The 22,444-nt window shown below is 39.3% G+C and overlaps 1 protein-coding gene across 3 annotated transcripts in view; it reads left to right on the top strand.

Annotated features, from left to right (window-relative positions):
- Positions 1 to 21,044, top strand: part of ARHGAP20 (Rho GTPase activating protein 20) — a 133,879-nt gene extending 112,835 nt beyond the window's left edge. For all 3 annotated transcript variants that reach the window (XM_059417760.1, XM_059417743.1, XM_059417751.1), the window contains exons 10-15: positions 6,219 to 6,397; positions 7,771 to 7,932; positions 11,522 to 11,631; positions 13,825 to 14,014; positions 15,582 to 15,696; positions 16,752 to 21,044. In XM_059417760.1, the coding sequence (XP_059273743.1) occupies positions 6,219 to 6,397; positions 7,771 to 7,932; positions 11,522 to 11,631; positions 13,825 to 14,014; positions 15,582 to 15,696; positions 16,752 to 18,607 (2,612 nt within the window). In that variant the 3' untranslated portion in view covers positions 18,608 to 21,044. The remainder of the gene's footprint in view (positions 1 to 6,218; positions 6,398 to 7,770; positions 7,933 to 11,521; positions 11,632 to 13,824; positions 14,015 to 15,581; positions 15,697 to 16,751) is intronic.
- The last annotated feature ends 1,400 nt before the right edge of the window (positions 21,045 to 22,444 follow it).

Here is a 22,444-nt window from a genome sequence, read left to right on the forward strand (position 1 = left end):
TTCTGCCTTTTTCTCTCTTTCTTCTCCTTTTGGGAATCCTAAAATGCAAATTTTGGTCATCTTGATATTGCCCCATAACCCCCTTTAACTGTCTTTACTCTTTTTTTGTTCCTGTTTCTTTTTGCTGCTCAGATCAGTTAAGTTCCTCCACCTGGTTTTCAGGTTCACTGATCCTTTCTTCTACTTCCTCTATTCTGCTTTTGAACTCTTCTACTGTGTGTGGTGTTTGTGTGTGTGTGTGTGTGTGTGTGTGTGTGTGTGTGTCTGTGTCTGTGTGTGGTTTTTTTGGTTGACTTTCTGTACTCTCCAGCTCTGTGATTTCTGCTTAGAACTTTCCTGTATTTTCTGTCTTTTTTTTTTTTGAAGTTCTGTATTTATCCATTGTTTTCGCCAGCATCTGTCATTTCCTGACTTGTTGATTTTAGCCATTCTGACTGGTGTGAGGTGATATCTCATTGTGGTTTTGATTTGTATTTCCCTGATGCCGAGTGATATGGAGCACTTTTTCATTGTTTTCCTGATTTCAGTGAGCATCTTAATGACCATTACTTTGAACTCTTTATCATTACTTTTTTTTTAAGATTTTATTTATTTATTTGACAGACAGAGATTACAAGTAGGCAGAGAGGCAGGCAGAGAGAGAGGAGGAAGCAGGCTCCCTGCCAAGCAGAGTGCCTGATGCGGGGCTCGATCCCAGGACCCCAAGATCATGACCTGAGCAGAAGGCAGAGGCTTAACCCACTGAGTCACCCAGGCACCCCAAACTCTTTATCATTACTTATCTCCACTTCATTAAGGTTTTTTTTTGAAGTTTTTTCTTTTGTTTTTAATATATTGCTGTGTTTCTTCATTTTGCTTAATTCTCTGTACAATTTTCTGTACATTAAATGAAATAGTTACCTGTCCCAGTTTTGAAGGGCTGACCTTGTGTAGGAGATGAACCTTAACATTCATCCCTGCCCTGGTTGTTGGTTGTCTCTCAAACCTTTGTGATTGTCCAAGAAGCTTATTTCATTGTTATTGTTAATGTCTCCCAGTAATCGAGGGTATGCCAAGATCAGTCAGTATTCCAAAAAGAAGGATCTCATTCAGCACCCAGATTTAAACTGATTGGAAACCAGATCCCCAGGCAGCAGCTTTTAAAGAATGCAAATATATACAGTGCTGTGGGACCACAGGCATACGCCCTGCTGGTCCCTAGAGCTAGGCCATCTGAAGGTGTCCCCTGGGCAGCAGTAGCAAAAGTCAGGGCTCCAGATGCATGTATAAGCTTCTTTCAGGGAGATAGTGGTGACCTGCAGGGAAGCAGAGGGGAAGAGCAGAGATGGTGTCTCCTATCCTATGGTCCTTGAGAATAACTTCATAGCCTCTAGATGTATGCCAAATCTGAAGCCAGCCCCTAAAGCTGAATTTCCAGGACTGGCAAGTGGGTCTCTTTCACAGAAATCATGGGGGTATGTTTCAATTTGCTGCCTGCAATGCCCAGGGTGTGGTAGTTTGCCAAGAACTGTCTCTGCCTATTATAATTTCATGTCACCCAGAATTGCAGGTCCCCCTTGGCCTTTAGTACCACGCAATTACTGGGCATCCCCAGCATGACAGCCACAAAGACTGTTCACCAGAAGTGGGTATCTCTGGGAGATACTAGACCTTGAGCAAGCAGAAGGAGAGCAGATAGTATCCACTGGTTGGAGCAAGGCAGAGGGGGAGTGCACAGATGGCACTTGCCCATAAAGATGGAAGAAAAGGAAAAGGAAAAATAAGAAAGAAAGAAAAAAGAAAAAGGTAAAGGGAAATAAAAAGAAAAATTTAAAAAGAAAAAAATATGGTACCTGCCAGCTTTAGTTAGGCATAGGGAGAGTGTAGAAGATGGTGCCCACCTGCTGGCTGGGAATGTGTGTGTGTGTGTGTGTGTGTGTGTGTGTGTATAAAATTATAAAATATATGTATATAATATACATACCTGTTAGCTTTAGCAAGGCAAACAGAGACCAGGAAGCTTTCATTCCCAGAGAGTATCCCAGTGGATCTCTACCCCTCAGACCAATGCTTTAAAATTTTAGGAAATGAGTCTCTTTCATATAAAGTCTGGGTGCTTTTCAAAGAGCTGCTTCTATACTGGGCTGTGGGGTCCGAGAGTCTGCATATGGGCCTTTCAAGAACCATTCCAGTTTGGCACAACCCTCTGGGTCTCATGGCTGATGACCCCAGTGGTCATCAAAACCATATGTTTAGGGACTCATCTCTCAGGTGCCAGCCAGCCTTACAAGTTGGGGTGTTTAATGTGGGCTACAAACTCATCACTCCTCAGGGAGAAACTCCAGGTTTTGAATTTCTTCCTAATTGTGGATCACATGTCAGGGTGGATTTTATGGTGAGATTGTGTCTCAGTCCTTCCTACCCACTTTGGTGTTTCCCTCTCGCTTGCCCAGTGTGAAGGTGTTGCTCCACCAGTTTTTAGGGTTTTTTAGAAGTGGTTCCATATATAGCTGTAGACTAGGTGTGTCTATGGAAGGAGAAGAGTTCAGGATCTTCCTACATTTCTGTCCTGCTGGGAGAGACAGCACCTGGGTGGCTCAGTGGGTTAAAGCCTCTACCTTCGGCTCAGGTCATGATCTCAGGGTTGTGGGATTGAGCCCCACATTGAGCTCTCTGCTCAGTGGGGAGCCTGCTGCCTATTTGTGATCCCTCTCTCTGTCAAATAAATAAATTTTTAAAAATATGTAAGTGGTAAGTATATGGCTTATGACTGAGTATAGTCCATGGTATATATATACCACATCTTCTTTATCCATTCATCTGTCAATGGACATCTGGGCTCTTTCCATAGTTTGAGGTGCAGGTGCCCCTTCAGATCACTACATTTGAATTGTAGGATAGCTCTATTTTTAACTTTTTGAGGAACCTCCATACTGTTTTCCAGAGTGGCTGCACCAGCTTGCATTCCCACTAACAGCGTAGGAGGGTTCCCCTTTCTCCACATCCTCACCAATGTTAGTTGTTTCCTGTCTTGTTGATTTTAGCCATTCCGACTGATGTGAGGTAGTATCTCATTGTGGTTTTGATTTGTATTTCCCTGATGTCAAGTTACATCATGCTAGAATTTCTAATTAAGGTTTTTAAACTATTTTTCTAAGATAATTTATAAACACAAACTTTTAAGAATGGTAACTTTTTAACATTCAAATCCCTAATTTAAGCATGAAGAAACACTAACTGGAATCTTGCCAGGATTATTTAGTAAAGCTAGATTTATATAAATTTAATTTCCCCTACAATTGCATCTCCCTTTTTTTTTTATAGTAATAGCATATTCTCTCATCAGCCTTTGACATTTAGAAAGTAAGAGCTATACATTGAAAGCTCTGTAAGAAAATAACTTTAATGAATTTTTTTTTCTCTCAGTCCCAGAGTGAACTTGAACTCTAAACGTGAGTGTTGTGCATAACAAAAGGCATGGCTGCAGCTGAAAGTGTTTCTGATAAAGTGCAGGCCTCGATTTCTACTTGCTCCTCTGTCAACACTCATAGGATAGCGGGCATGTAACTTTATGATGAGGCATTTTTCCTAAGAAGTATGTGAAAGCTAAAAAGTCAAATAAATCTGATAGTTTTAGAAACAGTGAAACCAGGTTAAATGCAAGGAACCTAGACTGAGTACAACTGCTCAGCACACATATTAAACGAACATTTGCAGATTGACATTGGTAAACACAGGAACCTCCCTCCTGGGTTTAAGAATGGGTTTCGTTTCCTTCTCTGTCTTTTAAAATGGCAAAGATTGGGAATGTCAGTGCAGGAAGCACTCTGGTTAAGCAGTCTGGTATTCCTTTCTGTCTGCACACTTTCTAAAGGATGTTTCACTAAACGGAGAATGGATTTGAGGAGTGGGTCCTCTTTGTGGGGAGGAGATGGGTTTCTTCACAGCTTTAGGGAAGACTGCTGGGACCCACAGCCTTGCAAAGCAATACTTTAACATACATTATCCTTTTTAATCCTCTTAATAAGGCTTTGAGGTATAGGTCATACTTCTACTTTAAGGCTGGCAGAACAGGTGAAGTAACTTGCCCACATAAGTGTCTGAACCAGGAGTCCAACTGAGCTCCTGATCCCAGAGCTTTATACCTGGATGTACGTACACTGACGAGGCACTCACAGTATTCAGAGGAAGCCAGAGGTGGAAGACAAGATGTTATTTATTTGATTGTCTCCCCACAACTTGGTGTTTGTGGTGTTTGGTTTAAGATGTTTATGCTGAGGAAATAAAATGCTAAGCGACATTGGAACCAAACAGTGTAAAACACTTCTTTAAAATTCTTTATAGAATTTTATATATAAAAAATTGACATTTGACATTGATGACCATTTCCACCCTGAAAAGATCATCTCCTTCAGTGTCCCATTGTTAGGACTATTGACCAGCTGAACGTCACCTGTGGTAGCTTGGTGAGCCGTCAGTGCCACACGGCAGAGTTGGATGACTAAGTCCCACACATTGTCAATGGAGAAAATAGCATTTGATCCTGTGTGGGCACCTCCTGAATGTCATACCACCTCTGATCTCAGTTCCGTTAGTCTTAATCACGGGGCGTTTTGAATCTGCCTCACACATGTGCTTGGTGGTCCAGCCAGAGATTGAGGCAAAATTCATACACAATATCTGGGGCTCCCATATGCATTTTTTTTTCTCCTTTCTGGGATTACACACACACATGCGCATGCTCATGCATGCACACACATGCACACACACACACTTTCCAGCTGCTGTGGTTACCTCCATCTCCATTCTGCAGATTTTCAAGCCAGCGAGAGTGCAAACTTGCCGAGGTTGTAGTGACCCTACCACCCTGGAGCCTATCCTCAGACTAAAAGCTGTAAGAAGGGGAAACTTCCCCTGTGCTGTGCCATTCCCTGTTGCAAGTATCAGACTTTTACCTCCAGTACCCACCTTCTTCCAGCCACTTTTTGGTGCCTTTAAGTAGGCTATTGTATTCTTAAATTTCATTTCGAGTTTAATTTCTTATCTGTGTGTATGTGCTGGGGGTTGGAGGATGGCGTGAACAGGCCCAAAAGAACTTTAGAGAGCTGTCTTTTTATGTATCAAATCCTATGCAAATCCATCAACTTTCAAGTTAAAATTAGATACAGATGACATCAAAACTGTTTAGCACTATGACCTCACAAAATCATGATTCACTGTCGACCTTTCTTCTGCCTATTTTGTTCATGCTGTCCCTTTCCATCTAAATCTCTCCTCAATTCAGTTACTACTTGAGAATGATTTACTGAGTATTTACAAGGTGCAAGACACCATGTCAGGTGCTCTGTTAAAATTTTATTCATTCAGAATCCAGATCAAATGCATGTTCCTCCAGGTTCTTTCCCTCCCTCTTAATAGGTAGATGCGCTTTACCATTCTTCTGAATCTTGGGTACTTTGCCCTTCCCTTGCTTCTCTCCCCACCATCACCAGACCTATTTCCCCTGTTAAGGTTCATGATGGCAAGAACAAGTCTCACTCATGTTTGCACACATCTATGCTACCTTAAACATGCTTTTTAAAGTCCAGAACCAAAAAGATACCTTTAAAAAAGTCTTTGCAGTCAAAAGAAGGATGAGGGGTGGAAATGTAGAACATTAGCTTCCTGTCTTTGTTTTCAGCAATAGAGAGGGACATAAAGTAATAAAGCATTAATTTATTTCTAGAGAACATCCTAATAAAAGATAACTCTTGGTGTTTTTCATTCCTCTTCCTTTTCCTCTTCTTTTTCCCCTTCTCTTTCTCCCTCCTCTTTTTCCTGCCTCTTTCCTTCTGTTTCTCACCATTTAATTGTGGTATGATTTAATCTTCAACTTCTTTGTATGCCTCGTCTCATTTTAAAATAAGATATGTATGTTAGTATGAAACACCTTTTGCCTTAAGTTGTTATAGTAAAGAGAGGCTTTTCTTTGCCTTTGAAAATTCAGTGACAAAACTCAAGTAAACAGACAAGTGATGTTCCAAAGATGGGATAGAGAATAATCCAAATATTTGATTTTTCCTTAATTTATAAAATATTACCATGTAATTTTTTAGATTAAATTGTCAGTAACAAAGGATATCTATAAGCATTTTTCTCATTGAACCATAGAAATGAACAACATCTTATAAGTTGGAAACTGTCAAAATAAGACTAAGTGAGTTAAAATAGTTTTCCTAATAATCTCACTTCTTCCTTAGACTCAGGTCAGAAGACATTTAAAAGGAGAAGGTCTATCATAAACTGGGCCTTCTGGCGTGGGTCCAGCACTCACCTGGATAACTTACCAGTGTCACCAACATCGCCTGTGCCAGGGCAGCTCTTCGGGGTCTCTCTGCCAAGTATTTGTGAAAATGACAATCTGCCCAAACCTGTCCTGGTGAGTCTCGTTAGGGCATGTGACACTAATGGGAATGGAGAACCCTGGGAGGGAAATCTCTTCTTAAATGGGAAAACTATAGACACAGCTTTGGCTTTGGCTGAGAATTTTATTGTTACTTCTAAGGAAAAAAAATCTGATTAAGCTATTGTAGAATCCTAAGAGAGACATAAAGGGGAGAGATCATGGAGGCTGCTGGTTTCAGGAAGGAGCCATGTAAACCTGCTCGGATAAATCAGAGTTTGGCTCTGTAGGCAGAGTCCACTCTGGAGTCCCGTTATCCCCCATGTTTCTCTCTGGCCTTTCCAGAACCCTGTGTTGTTCTGTAAGCCTCCTTTAATCATTCTAGCAGCAGAAACCACTCATTCTTATAATTTTTTAAAATCTGACATGTCTTAGATGTATTTCAGGTGCCTACACATGTACATCCTCTGGCATTCAGTTCCCTTTTATAAATAGAGTGGTTCAGATGAAACCACTGAGTCTGTACTATGTCCTTGATATATGGAATGATCACTGTTCAGCGGCATTCATTGAGTGCCCCACATCCCACAAGCACTGTGATGGATGTACGGGACGTGCGGGACTTGACCTACATCGTGCTGTGACATGGGCTGCCCACTGGCCTCACCATCGTCGTGCTCACCCTCCACAGTACACTGAGCACTTATCACTACCATCAGCCCTACTTTACAAATTTTAAAAGTCTCAAGTTTACTAGAGGTCACAGAGTAAATATATGCAATAACCAGGTTTCAGATCACATGGGTTGCTCCCCAACACCCATTCTCCTTCCTACACCACAAGCAAAGGACATTTCTTTGCTAGAAAGAAAACTAAATGAAAGACTGATCACAATGCAGCGGAGAAAACTTCCTGGAAGAGGTGATTTTTTTTAGCCTGATTTTCAAAGAACGAAGTAAATGCAGGAAGTAGAATGTGTTATGGAGTCACATAAAAAGAAAGACAAGCAAATGGAGAATGAGTCTGGCAAGAATATTTCCATATTTGGAGGAAAGAGTCCATATTTGATGGAAAGAGTCCACATTAGAGAATAATAGGAAAAGAGGAGTAAGGGAAGGAGGGAGGCAAGTTTATAGGGACCTTAAAACAGTCAGAGAAATATGATTTTAAACACAAAAGATAGTCTCATTAAAGTAAAATGTTTTAGATGCTGAATATAGCAAGAATAAGTAGGGGAAGAGATTTAGAGATACCAAAACACAAACTGACTTCAGTCCAAGTAACAGCCCCTCCTCCAGTGCTTTTCCCCTGGGACACCCTAGCCACTGGTGGCCAGAGAGGGCAAGTGTGTCTTCCCCTGCTTGTATCTGTGAAGTGCCATTTTGGTTTTTTCCTTTGCTTCCTTATAGGATATGCTTTTCTTTCTTAATCAAAAAGGACCCCTCACAAAAGGGATCTTCAGACAATCGGCCAATGTGAAATCCTGCAGAGAGCTAAAAGAAAAACTGAATTCTGGAGTTGAAGTACACCTAGACTGTGAATCTGTTTTTGTGATAGCATCTGTCTTGAAGGTAGGAAAGGTTCTCCCTTCATCTACCCCACAGTGTAGCTCTGGGAGGAGACAATTGGTTTCTCTCATTACAACATTTTTACCAGCTGCAAAGAACCATAATGGATTTAGAATCTAAAAAGTGTTAAAAAAAAAAATCAAAAATCACTTCACAAAATCAACATAGGTCTTTAAAAGTCCTTGCCAACAATATGGCAAGTCAGAAATGCTTTTTGAATTTTTTCGTCCCACACCATTCTCATCTTCATTCTGCCACCTCATACCAAAAAAAAAAAAAAAAAAAAAAAAAAATTAAATTAAATTACAAATAGTCAAAGCACGCACCGCATATTTACCAAAATAAACATCCTTCCTAATAAAGGCAAATTTTCAAAATAAACTTGTATTAAACTTTGAAACAGAGTTTACCATAATAAACATTTGCCTAACAACTAAAACAAAAAATTGCTCACAGAGATCACTGAAAATTCCATTCACTTATACAATCATCATGCCTTCCCCTGTCCCCTGGTGCCTTTCTAAAGTAAAAGCAGAGTAGGAATGACTCCAGCATCTGGGTCTTTTATAAAACCCTTACCGCATTTGGCACTTTTTTATGGTTTTTACTTACCCTTTGCCCCTTGGTTACTTAACTCACACCCATAGTTGAGTTAGAACTCCTCTACAATGTTTTCCTCCCCACATTCTTGCAGATGCCTCACATGTTTTAAAAATCTAGAGTCAGTACCACCCCAGCTATAGCTTCTGCAGACGGGTCTCGGGCTCCCATCTCCCAGCCCAGCTGGAAAGCACCAGGGCAAGGGGTGGAGGAAAACGTGGTGGAGATGACCCTTCCGTGTCCCTCCTCCTGTTCAGCCGCTTACAGAATCTTCCTTCATGACTTAATGGATAATCAGATGTTTCCTGGCAAATGAGCCACTTCTGCTCTTAACCCCTGCTGTAGACTTTTGCAATAGTGTATCAGTCAAAAACAATCAGAGAGCTGGATCTAGGCTCATTTTATCTGTTTTGCAAAGGATTTGTGACTACTCTTCTGTCCTGAAATACAAGAAAGATATGTACAGTGTGCTTAGCCAAATGTATGTCTAGTATATATATGCATAATGAATTTTCCCTTTTTTCTTTATATAATTAGGCTTTTTCCTATCTCTTAATTTAAGAAGTTAAAAGCCTACATTTTAGAAAATTTTCCTTACTATGCTATTCTTCATAGCACCACATTTAAAATTTTATACTAAATTTTTGAGATTATTATCGAGAAACATGGTTCTAGAGGAGTCAAATTATATTTCAAATTGCAGAAATATCACTGGTCCAAAAATATCAAAAGACAAATGATTGAAAAACCTAGTTAAATGGGTTTCAAATAATTGAAGTTTTGTAATCATGTAACTGTGTGTTACTCTCATTTCTTCCCAGTGGTTGCAGGAAAGAAGATACTTTTTGCCAAAAGTTTTTGAGCTTCTGGTTTGTTTTGTTTCTTGTGTTTAAGACTATCTGGAAGTGGTACTTAAGTTTTCCTTTAATTTTTTTACTTATGCTGGTTTTGCTTAAATACAAGCCTAACTCTTCAAACTGTTATGGGAAGAAAATTGCTTGAGACACTGTAACTTTGATCCATTAGACTTTTAAGGAAAAGTTCATTTTTGATCCTACAGGAATCTCATCTCAAATTAATTTGGGAGTTCTGCTGATGACCTGGGCTCTGCTCTTGGAGGGGAAGAGGCTTTCAGTTGAGTGCTGTGAGCTGGTGATTGTAATTCAGAACCAGAGCTCACATCCTTTCTCAGCTGTGATGGTGGTTGTATTTCGTAACTTGTTATTCCAGCTGTGGAGAGTTCATTGAGATGTTACGAGTTATTATCTTTCAAGTGTAGGTTTAAGATTTAATGATGTTTTTCTTCAAGACAGATCATAAGTATGTTTCCCACTGAGATTTAAAAAGAGAACTATTGTCATTGTCCCACTTCGAAATAACAAATTTTGCCTCTTCTAAATCTGACTTTTAAAGTAGGTGCAGCAACTAAAATTAGTTCGGAATTATGAAAATGTAATAGCGCTACCCAAAAGTAGATGACTTTTGTGATGACACATCTCAATTACAAGTATCCAGGTACATTTCTACAGAAGAAATAATAGAACAGAGAGAGACTTTGAAGCAATCTCTTCCTACTTGTTAACTGCTCTAAAAAAAATTTATGGTAACAGGTGACATGACTACAAAGAGGTGTTTTAAGTTATCTTAAAAATCTCAGTTACGGTTCATTGGCCTTACCTTGTTCCTCATCAGTGTGTGGCCATGGAAAAAATAGTACCAGTTCAGTAATGACCTCTGCCAACTTTGTCTGGGACTGTGTGTGGCATTCAGGTGTACAGAGAAGAAGGTGGGTTCTGTCCCTGCCCTGGGGGAGCTCATACTGGAGAAGATGCACAACTAGTCAGCAGAGCCTAACAGATGCCACAGCTTCCCGAGTAGTGATAGAGACAGAACACAAGACTAACGGGTTGTGTGTTGCCGTCTGTAAGGCACATAGGTAAAGTTGTTGACTGGGTTCTCCAGCAAGAGTTAAAACTGAGCAACTGCAGACTTTCACCTGCCTCCATGTTGTAAGCAAGAACTTGCAAGACCATGAGTACAATGCTTAGACCTGAGATTGAGTTTTTTCCTGCCTAATCGTCACTGAGGTAGAGATTAGCCTTTGCAAGCCTGGCCTTGTTAGCACCAAGCCTAAGCAACAGAGAGAGTTGGCCTAGATCACAAATGAATATAGGACCAGGACCAAATTTAATTTGTTTTTATGCTTTTTATAAACAAAAATCAAATACCCTTGATCATATCCTATTTGTGATATGGTCTGGTTTCCCCACACCCAGCCCCACCAGCAGTCTCAGCAGACTAGGGTCTCAGGGGATAATGTACCGGGCATACTGTTAAGTGTGTGTCAGGCATGTGGGTGCTGTCCCAGACCCCCAGAGCCCAGACATACATAGCCTTGAATGCTTCCTCCCCCGCCCCCATTATATGAGGGGAATGCCAGGAGAAACTCTGAGTTTCACCTCTGGATGGAGTTTTCACCAATGCCACTGGAATATAAAGTTCCAAAATGACAGGGACTTTGTTTTACTCACTTCTCTGTCCCCAGCCCCTCAACCATCCCTGGCATATTAGAGCAATTATGTGTAGAATGACCAAATGAGTGACTATTACATTAGGAACCTCACAAATGTCTTAGTGTGTTTCTTTGAATGGGTGATTGGAGAGCAGAAAAAAAGGACTTGGGTTGGTTTGCTAGACCCTGTCATGTTATACTAGTAGGTTAAAACCTACACAAACAAAATTCTAGCCCAAAGAGGTTGTCGTTATCTTTCCCATTGTACCCCAGACTCCAGTTTCCCTCTGGTTTTTGTTAGAAAAAAATCAAAGCCTGTGTTTCTATGTGCGCACAACAGTGGAAAGTTGGCACAGAGCTCCATGTATTCCAAAAAAAGGAGGACTTAACTTTTCAACAAAATGTTTGCTTTTTTATTTTCCCAGTCCATACATAGCATGAGAATAATGACTTAAAATATTTATTTTCCTTCTGTAAAAGGATTTTCTACGAAATATTCCAGGAAGTATTTTTTCATCAGATCTCTATGACCATTGGGTCTGTGTCATGGATCAAGGAAATGATGAAGAGAAAATAAATACAATTCAAAGGTAATTATTCTAATTTAGTCATGTCTCAAAAATACTTAAAAAAAAAAACTTTTATAAGCTTGTAGACTCAAGTAATGATGACTCTCACAAAGCCATATCCATGAAGACCAGTTTAAAAATAGATTTATGAAAAATTAAGAAAAAATAAAAAATAAAAATAGATTTATGCTAGCTACTATCATTGTTATTATTGTTTTTCCCTAATCTTATTAACGTGGAATACTTGAGCATTGTACACCTCCTTTATATCTGAATCTGATAGGAGCTGAAACTCATTAAACTAATAACTAGACTCAATCTACAATTTATGATCTTAATTTTGGTAAGTACTTAACTAAACCTACAGCTCTTTGTCTATCTCATTCAGCAACTAAATTCAAACAGAGAAAATTCCCTCCCCTTCAGGAACTGACTGTCTTAGTAGAGTAGATAGATAAACCAAGGATTATAGGTATAGCAGATCAGTGCTACGAAAGAGATATGGAGGAGGTACTGCAGAGAGACAGTTTAACTATTGAAAAGTGTCAAGGAAAAAGCCTGTCCTATCACAAAGAATGCATTGTCTATTCTCGTGCAAATGGAGATTGCTGGCAGAACTCACCACCCAAATTCACTGTTTCCTGCATTATACGAGAACTGGAAAGAAGTGTCCATTAACAAAAGGCAGTACTCCCAGTTCTGTAAAAACCCAAGAATCCTAGTATCATTTATCTGCATAGACTTGTTTAGTACAATTTTTTTCTTGAGCAACTTTCAAATATGAATTATTATCTATACACTAGATAGAACATATTACAACCGTTGAAGACACCAGAAATCAAAGCCAAGTCACACATACTATCTGTGCTTCCATTATGATTAGGTAGAAGCCAGCTTCTCTGCGTTGTTGCTCATTGTCTAAAACTGTGTATCCTACAAACTGTTAAAGGATGATTTTTTTTTTTAAAAAAGTAAAATTAAGACTCATTCAAATATAAAATGAACAATACAAAATTTTTATTTAAATCTCTAATTAATGAGAGAACCAGTTGGATGTTACCACCAGTTCGAAGGAGACTTCAAACTACTACAACATCCATAGTTGCTTCAGAAATGCTGAAATGATTTTACACATAGACACAAAACTGGCTTTTTTTACTGGAGCATGAAGGGGAGCAGTAAATCATATGTCTCTCCACCAGACAGAATTTTCAAATCTATGGACAAGTGTTAAATGTAGTGCTATCAGTAGTCTGCAATTTACAGAGATGTAGAATAGCTCAAAGATAATAGGGCCCCTAGGGAATCAGATAACCCAGAAGAATATGCTAGACAGCACCTTACTTTCCATTAAACACACTCAGTAATCTCTTAATTTGTTTCAATATCTCTTATAATTTGTCCTTATGAAACAGTGTCAGTCCATCACACTGAAGAAGTGCCTTTGTGCTGTTTATGCAGCAAGAGTCACGTTACCTTATTTTCCCTCCCAGGTTGCAGACTTTTGTTGAAAAGAAACAACCATGATCATCAACATATATGTCTTTTTACTGGATAGTAGCTCATATAATTTTCAATGAATAATAATTTTAAAATCCCCTATCAATTACAAAATAGGAACAGTAGGAAATGTACTGTTGTAAGCTTGACTTATATATGAGAGTGATACCAGCAAGAAAAAGAAGTTTGGGACAAAATTGACCCCAAGGTGATAGAGCAGAACATAAGCTCTCAGAATGGACCTAAAAGTCTTAATAGTTGAGGTTTGGGTTCTCACCAAAAGATAGAATTCCTGTATTGCTACTGAGAAATAAAGAACCACTAAAATTTAATTATTGTTTAATTTCATCAAAAAGCTTTTTGGGGGATGCTTGGTTGAGAATATTCTGAAACATTACAGGATTGACCTAAGTTAAAACACATTGCATTAATTTCAGGTATATATTTCAGGCAGTCAGCAGTTTTTTACAAGCCATTTTTCTGCATTATTTTTCATCTTCATTGGGTTGTGAAGACAGTGTACAAAATAAATAAGTAAATCCCCCATCCATGTTTCCATTCTTTCTGTAAGGCATGTACCATAGTAACTGAAATTCTTGCATATCTGAACTGTGTTCTTTCTTTGCATGGTTTCCCATGAAAAGCAAGCGTTGCTTATCTACACAAGTTTTTTATGAAATGTCTTTCTTAAAGAGTGCATTTTTCTGTCTTTAGGCTATTAGACCAACTTCCAAGAGCCAACGTTGTTCTCCTAAGGTATCTTTTTGGGATATTATACAACATTGAGCAGCATTCCTCGTCCAATCAGATGACTGCATTTAATTTGGCCGTGTGCATTGCTCCAAGCATTCTTTGGCCTCCTACTTCCTCCAGCCCAGAACTAGAAAATGAATTTACAAAAAAGGTAATGAAGTTTTTCATTTTTATGCCCTGGGGGACTGAGTCCCCATTTTGAACCTTAAATTCAGGGTATTAATTCTGAAAGACATTTTCTGGAATAACTTAAATATACCTCCTTAGAAATTCGAGTGTATTGAGTTTATCCTACCCTGGTAGATTATAGAAAGGTACTTTCTTGAGCAAAACAGTGATAGCAGTTCTGGGTTACTTCTCTTCTCCCTTCAAGGAGGCAAAACACTATGGCTGACTTAAACCTTAGAGTTACACGAAAGAAAATGATATGATTTAAATAAAAAAGAAGGACTTTGGACTTAGACAAGCCAAGGATCATTCTTCAGCTCCAAACTTGCCAGATGTACAATCTTGGATAAAATTAGTTCTGTTGATCCAGTTTCCTCATCTAAAAAATGGAGCTGGTGGGATGCCTGGGTGGCTCAGTGAGTTAAAGCCTATGCCTTCAGCTCAGGTCATGATCCCAGGGTCATGGGATTGAGCCCCACATCGGGCTCTCTGCTCAGCAGGGAGCCTGCTTCCTCCTCTCTCTCTACCTGCTTCTCTGCCTACTTGTGATCTCTGTCTGTCAAATAAATAAATAAAGTCTTTTAAAAAAAATGGAGGTGGTGTTGATACCTACTTCAGGCAGTGGTTACTTGAAATCACACCCTTCTAGAGCCTGCTAGCTAATATGGGGCTTAGGGATATTAGTTCTCACACCTCCCAACACTCTGCCTGTTCCTTCGCCTCAGCTGCTGGGGCAAGGAAACCAAGGACACATCCCAATACATCTCAGTGGAGGCACGGAGCTTTCTCGTAAAATCTTACCTCCAACCCCACCTTTTCCAGGGAGTCTAAGGGAAGGAACTGCATAGGTAAAGACTAATGAGGCAAAATGCAAGTTTTCTCTCTAGCTCTATTCCCTACTTCACAGGGGAACCCACAGAGGATGCCCACTTCCCACACTTATGACAACTGCCTTTTACATGTGAAATATATGTCATAAGTCTTTATCTAATGATACCTCATGAATTTTAATAAGCAAGTTTATTTCTTTACCCCAAATGCCCTAGAGAGAATTCTTTAAGTTAGCCTAATTTTATTTTATGTTTTTAAATTTTATGTATTTAAAAGAGAACAGGGAGAGGGACAGAGGGAGAGAGAGAATCTTAAGCAGACTTCATGCTGAGTGAAGAGTACAGTGTGGGGCTCAGCCTCACAGCCCTGAGTTCATGACCGGTGCCAAAATCAAGAGTCGGGTGCTTATTAACCAACTGCACCACCCAGGGGCCCCAAGTTACCCTAATTTTAAAGATGTAGCATTAGTATAAAAATGTTAACATTTAGCTAAGGCCACAGGGAACTTTAGTGTACCAAATAAAATTGATTTCTACACCCAAACTACTCTTGCAAGTATCATGGTTTTTTTAGGAGGAACTGTTTTGTGTATTTTTAAAGCATACATGAATTTTTCTTAAGATTCTTTTTCACTTTTAGTAAGATCAGGATTTATATATGAAATGTGCTTTAGAGACTATATGAAAAGTAGCACTTTCTTTCTGTCCTTTTTCATGCAGGTTTCTCTGCTTATACAATTTCTGATTGAAAATTGCTGTAGGATATTTGGAGAAGAAATCACTTCCCTCTTGGGACAGGTTTCAGTGAGATGTGATACTAGAGAGAATGCCTCAGGTATTGTGAATAATAATTGGATTGGTTTTTGTGAGAAACAGGCATGTGTGAGTGAAGATGCTGGGACAGTGTCCTGGGGCCTGCCGCAGCTCAGTGAAGGAAGCCTCTGACCTCAGTCATGGGCCTAGGGTTTCTGCTCCTCCTTGCATGACCTGCTAATAGGTCAGGTTATGTTAACAGTGTGGTGGGGTTAAGAAATATGTAAGATGAGGTCCAGAACTTCCAGAAGCATCTTATGTTATGTTTTTAAACTTCTTTTAAAAATATCTTTACAGAGATCCCTAACATGTGTAGTAGAACTGCTGTGGCTGAAATTAGAGTAAGATGTCCTAAAGAGGTAGGGGCAGGCCTGGGCTTCTCCCCACTCTCCTTCCTCTGAGTGGCCCTCAAGATACTTCATGCTGTGGAACAGTGTAGAAACCACTAGTACTATGGGGCCAGGGGGGACTTTGAAACCAATCAGCCTTCCAGAATACAGATTCCTGGGCCACCAATTACTAGTGATCTTTGACCAATTCTTTTTTTTTTTTTTTTTAATTCAATTAGCTCATCATTAGTTTTTGGTGTAGTTTTCAGTGATTCGTTATTTGTGGTTTCATATAACCATTCTATGCCCCTGAACATCATTATCTTAATTAATAAATGTGGGTAACATAATGTCTCACTTTTATGATTGTTGTAGAGATTAAAGTAGCAAACATTGAAGAGCTTGGGTTCATAAATGGTTCCTCTGAGATCAAACCCGCAGTCGTGAACCTGCATATACCTGGCATTCATTCCTTTATATTTTGGACCATTTCTTGATATTAACATGTCCTCATTGCTTTGAAGAGACCTTAATTAAGAAAGCCTTTTTCTTCAAGAACTGAGATAAATTCGATATACTCAACATTTTTTTTTTTTAAATTCTGGGGAGACTGAAAGATCCTTTCTAAGAGTAGGAATCTGAACAATCTTTATGAAAAGAAAATTAAACTAAGTCTAGAGATTTTTTTTTAAGGCAGCATGTATTTTTGGTAAGTAAAAATGTTAATTGTGGTTTCATTTTTTGACAGACATCTCTTGCTTCCAACTGAATGACTCCTCCTATGACAGCTTGGAAAATGAGCTAAATGAGGACGTCGATGCTCCCTGTAGTGACTTGGTAAAGAAACTTGGTCAGGGTAGCAGAAGCATGGACTCCGTATTAACCCTCAGTGACTATGACCTCGACCAGCCTGAGGTGGAAGGCCTTTTAACCCTAAGCGACTTTGACTTGGACCGTTCTAAAGATGAAGACATTCAAATGGAACGGCCTCTTGAATCCAAGCCAGCAAATGTGGCAGTAGTGTATGCAAAGGTCCCGCTGCGTGACCATGCCAGGGCTGCATCTGGCCTGAGCACACCCAGCTACCTGTCCACAGCTGCAGCAGATGTTCCAAAAAGCCTGAGGCGACACCGGCGCTGCTCAGAGCCTAGCATCGATTATCTAGATTCTAAGCTTTCCTATCTCAGGGAATTTTATCAGAAAAAGCTACGCAAGTCCAGCTGTGATGCAATTCTCTCACAAAAAGATGAGGATTATCTGAAGCAGAATCAACCCCTCCAGGAAGAGGGTAAGACATATTTTAAACATGGTTTAGTCGAAGGCACTGAGAGCAAGAAAAATGCCACTAATAAAAATGTTAAGAAGAAAAGCTTATCTGAGAATGAAGGAAATCATGTGAAACTTTTTTCTAAATCCAAGCCAGTGGCCATTTCTGTGGCATCTTGTAGTCACATGTCCTCACAGGATCATACTGGGAACCAGCCCTTTGGTGCAGATACATCAGGATACTCCCCACCACACACAGCAGATGCCCTCAAGACTTCGAGGAGGCACCGGCGCTGCTCAGAGCCCAACATGGATGACCAGCACTGCAAACTGACCTATCTCAGGGGAATGTATTCAAAGAAACAACATAAAACTAGCTATGAAGCTGGTCTCTTGCATGGAGAGGAAGATTATCTCCAGCGGCACAAGTCATTGCAAATGGAGGGACAAAAGCTCATTAATCAGAGTTTGGTCATGGGAATTGAAGTGGGCAAGAGTAGTGGCACAAACCAAAACACAGAGAAGGGTTTACCCCCGAGATTAAACATCTGCCCAAGGACTAGCTATTCCAGCCTGTCCTCTCCAGGCACTTCCCCATCTGGCTCATCAGTGAGCTCCCAAGACAGCGCTTTTTCTCAGATTTCTGAACACTCTGTGTTTACCCCCACTGAAACTTCCTCTCCAATAGATTGCACTTTTCAAGCTCAAAGAAAACAAGACGAGCTTTCTTCTGATTTTAGCAATTCCAGCCTCATTTCTGCAACTCCTGGTCCCTCATCAGGGCAGGCCAGCAGCCACCTGGCTTATACGAAAAAGGATACTGTAGAATGGCATTCACAGATACACTCTGTAACTCTTCATCCAAGCACATGGTTGAGAAATGGTGTGGCCAGTTTGAAAAACTGGTCCCTCAAAAAGAAGGCAAGAGCATCCAGACCAGAAGAAAAGAAAGTAAGTTCTCTAAAAGGACCCACAGAGCCACCTCCACATGCTGCTGCTATTTCGGAAGCCAACCCACTACAAGAGAGACAGAAAGACATGCCCCAAAGGGCACCTGAAGAACTTGGAACTGTGCAAACAGCCCAGTGGTACAGTTCTTACTCCAGCCAGGACTCAGGGAGACACTGTAGCTCTCCATTCAGCCTAGTGGAGGACGGACTCAAGCTTTGTGTGAAGTCCCACCAGGACGGAGAGAATAGTGAGCAGTGCTCCCCTGGTACTTTGCGTTGTAAGAGATCCTTACCCGGCTCTTTGTCTGTGGATGATCTGTCTAGCCCAGACTCAGGGCCTACAGTGGTTTGTGATACTGGGGACCAACAATTAGCCAGAGACATTTAACCACAGTAAGAATGTGATGTGTACAAGTCTAAGAATCTGATGTCTACAAGAACAGAAACTGGGCTAATAATATAAAGACAAGATTATTATGACCCCTTTGTATAAATACATGGGATGGGTAGCATAAGGATAATCACTGCTAATACTTAGGACAACAAAGTAATTTTCTTTACTGAGACCATTTGGCAGAAAACTTAGACTAAAAAATTTCATCATCTGTTTGGGAGGCTTTTCCTTATTAAAGCAAGGGATTTGTCCTCTCCCATGTTTTTGGAGATGACTAGCAGAGAGCCAGAGAAAACATCTTCTGTAGAGAAAACATGCTTTATATGAGATTAGTACACTGAAAAGGCCAGGATATCCTAAGTGAAGAATAAGGATTGTGGAGAGGCGGGGTGGGTGTAGAGAAACAGCCACATTCCATAGAATGTTTTTAATAACTACGCAAGAAAAATGCCACTAATCAAAGTATCTTTTAAAAAGAGAAAGCATGTCCAGTAATGAAGGAAATCATGTAAAACATTCCTCTGAATCCAAGCCAGTAGGTATTTCTGTGATGTTCTGTAGTCATGTGCCTTCACAGGAAGATTCCAGGAATCAGCCCATCGATGCAGCTACAGTGGCGTAGACTAGAATAATTCAAGAGCCATGAGTATCATAGTTTATTCGTTGGTTGTATTCATTGATTGATTTTTCCATTGGTGTTCCACTACTATACAAAGGCTCCAGGAAGTAGATCTGTGAGGAGAGAGAAGAAAATGTTGCTTATTTCAGTATCCTTTTCAGAGGTGCCTGTGCTAAGAGCATTCTCCAGAAATGCAACTTTTGCTATTAGAAGGTGACCTCCTGACAGCATTGACTCTCCTGGTGTAGAGGAAAAGATTGCAACACCAGTCCTCTCTCTATCTCTATTACACGAAGTTGTTGTCAACATGTGACCAAAGTATGGCTCGTCTTTGTTGAAAAAAAAATGTTTTTCTACAGCACTGTCTCTTAGATTACCCAGCCAGAAAAAAATTACTGATAAATCATCGCTTTTCTAATTGTCATTGGCAGTTGAAAGAGTAATTTTAAAGTTGGCAGGTTATAAAAGAGTCACAGAATGAAACGCCCACCAATCAGCAGTCAGGCCTTCTCAGACCATCGTTGGCTTTGGATTTTCTCACCTCTGGAAGTTTTGCGTATTTTTGTCCCAGATGATTCATGGTTTATATCCCATTAGTTTGTCTGCTATCCATGAATTTTTCTCCCCTCCCTTGCCTTAAAGGTTATACCACTACATCCCCTGAGTTATCTCCATGGATGATTAGGCCTCACCAGCCAGTGAGAAGGAATAGAATCAGGAAAGGATGTGCATCTTCCTTCATTTTAACTACTTACTTGGAAGAAGTTGCTTAGAAACCATTTGGCCTCTTTAGTTCACCATCCTTTCTCCCACTAATTTATACCAAATTATTTTTCTTAGCCACCAGGAAACTTTCGTGTCAAATGTTCTTTCCCTGTTGTCCTAAAGGTTGAATTTCTGAGTTATAGAAAAAATAATAATAATAATGTTTTCTGTAAAGTAGAAGTCCTTTCAGTATTAGCTACAGGTGCTACCTACCTCTAAGGAACATGGCCGTGTTGGCCCTACGCATTGTAATTAACTCTCAGAACTCTGTGTTCCAAGAGCTCAGCTCCTTCATGACACTGGCCATCTCAGTCACAGATGTGAAGTCAGTTTTACCTTATAAACAGCCACTCTATGCTTAGATTCCTGAGTGCCCATATGCATCTTTTGTGATTTAATATATAAAGGTAACAGGAAGTTCCTCCCCTTACCCTTCGGGCATACTACTGTCAGTACTGCAAGATGTGAATAAAGTTCTTACGGCTTGGAGTGTCGTTCTGGAAGAAGTTGTTTCTCCACTTAACAAAATAATAGTTCTCTCCTTTTTTCTTTCATCTGGGTGGGTAGAAAATTATTCACCCAGTTTGAAGCATAGAAGAAAATAGATGCTGAGGTTTTCCATAACCATTCTTCTTCTCTGTGTTCCCCTAGATGCTCCTGTAATACTTAATGTGAATAGTTTGTTAATATTGCTGTAATGTATTATATTGTATGATTGGAAGAAAGACGACATGTCATTTTATTATACTCTGTCAATCTATAATATATTAGACTGATGCTTTATCTAAAATGCTTTGAGTTTGTATAATATATCTTGACAAATTTTACTACCATATGTAATGTAATAAATGTGTATTTTTGTACTTGCAGAAACTGCTGCTAACTTTTAAAGTTGTTTGGTTTTCAAAGCACTGAAAATGGATATGTATGAAGTCCATGCTGTCTATTAAATAAAAAAAATCTGTAGAATTAATGATCCCATCAGAGCAATATTGCCCTTTTGTAGAATTGTTTTAGTTAATAAACCCAGTCTTTGCTTAACATTGAAAATTTTATAAAATGTATTTAATATTGAATTGGAACTTTGAACTTTTAGTCGTAGATCATGGTGATTCTCTCTAGAAAAAGAGGGCTTTTTTTTCTTCTGTATTTTCCTACTCTTATCATTTACCAAACAAGTCATGCTTTAGACATATAGTCTTCATTTTATTAGACATTATGATTTCGTTTTGCTCCTAGAATCAGATATAGTCTATATTCTCATATCAGGAGAACCATTAACTCTGTTTGATTGATTATATGATTTTCTTATCTAAATTTGAGTCAGAGTACCAGAGTACCCAGTTGATCCCAGACACATCCAGCCATTCCAAGATATCTGGATTCAGATACCCCAACACATCAATACTTGTAAGGTCGTCTAAACTCACTAAATGTTACTGATTTTTCATGGCTGCTGCTTATTTGCCTTTTCAAAATCCACTGAGGTTTCACTCTGTGTAAGTTTAACAACCATTTCAAAGAAACTCAAAAATAAAAACTAGCTTAGTCCAGAAAAAATGATTTGCTTTAATAGAATACCGAAGACTAGCAACCCCACTGTCAGAAATGTCACTGATTATATTTAGGCAATGTACAGAGACACTGATGTTAATGTCTTTCTAAATTTTACAGAAATACAAAGATAATTTTGCTGCTAAAAAGGAGTCTAAACCAACTAAAAACACTAGATTCAAGGAATTTTCTCACATTGTGCTTTTCTGTCTTTCATGGCATGACATTGAATTGAAAGGCTCTAATGTATCCTTGAACCACTGGCATATTTTGTCTGTTGAAAAGAAACTCTAAGAATATTATGTATCTTAATCAAAGTTATGGCAGTGTTTAGCTGATATTTTCCTACTGGTCATGTTTGGGAGGAAGTCTTTGGAAACCCCATATTTCAATGCAAAGAAAACTACATATTTCGGTACAAAGAAAAAAATAATAAAGTCAGGTAAAATGTTAACTTTCTTTAATGTCTATTCTAGTTATCAGCATATCTCATAAGCTAAGTTTCCTGCTGAGAAGAAGAGTTCTCTTGAGTTCTGTGCTGTCTTCCCCAAGTAGAAGTCCTACTCATTTTCTGAGCCACCTGTGAGTATAAATCCTTCATCCTTACTGTTTGTGGGTTGTTTTTTTTTTTTTTTTTAATATAGTGAACTCCTTGAGTTTCAGTTCTCCATAATGTCAAGTGTATAGTAGAATTTGCAGAAGGTATATAATTGGGAAAATCTTGGAGTCCCAAGGAAACATACACAAACGATGGAACCAGATGTACTTTGTTCCTAACTTTGTACAGGACATGTTCTCATTTTGCATCATGCATCAGGGACAGATGTATATACTTATAGAGTTCAAAGTGTTTTTCTCACCTATTTAATTAGTTAGGGCAAAGTAAATACGTT

Source organism: Mustela nigripes, chromosome 1, assembly GCF_022355385.1.
Source record: "Mustela nigripes isolate SB6536 chromosome 1, MUSNIG.SB6536, whole genome shotgun sequence".
Lineage (NCBI taxonomy): Eukaryota > Metazoa > Chordata > Mammalia > Carnivora > Mustelidae > Mustela > Mustela nigripes.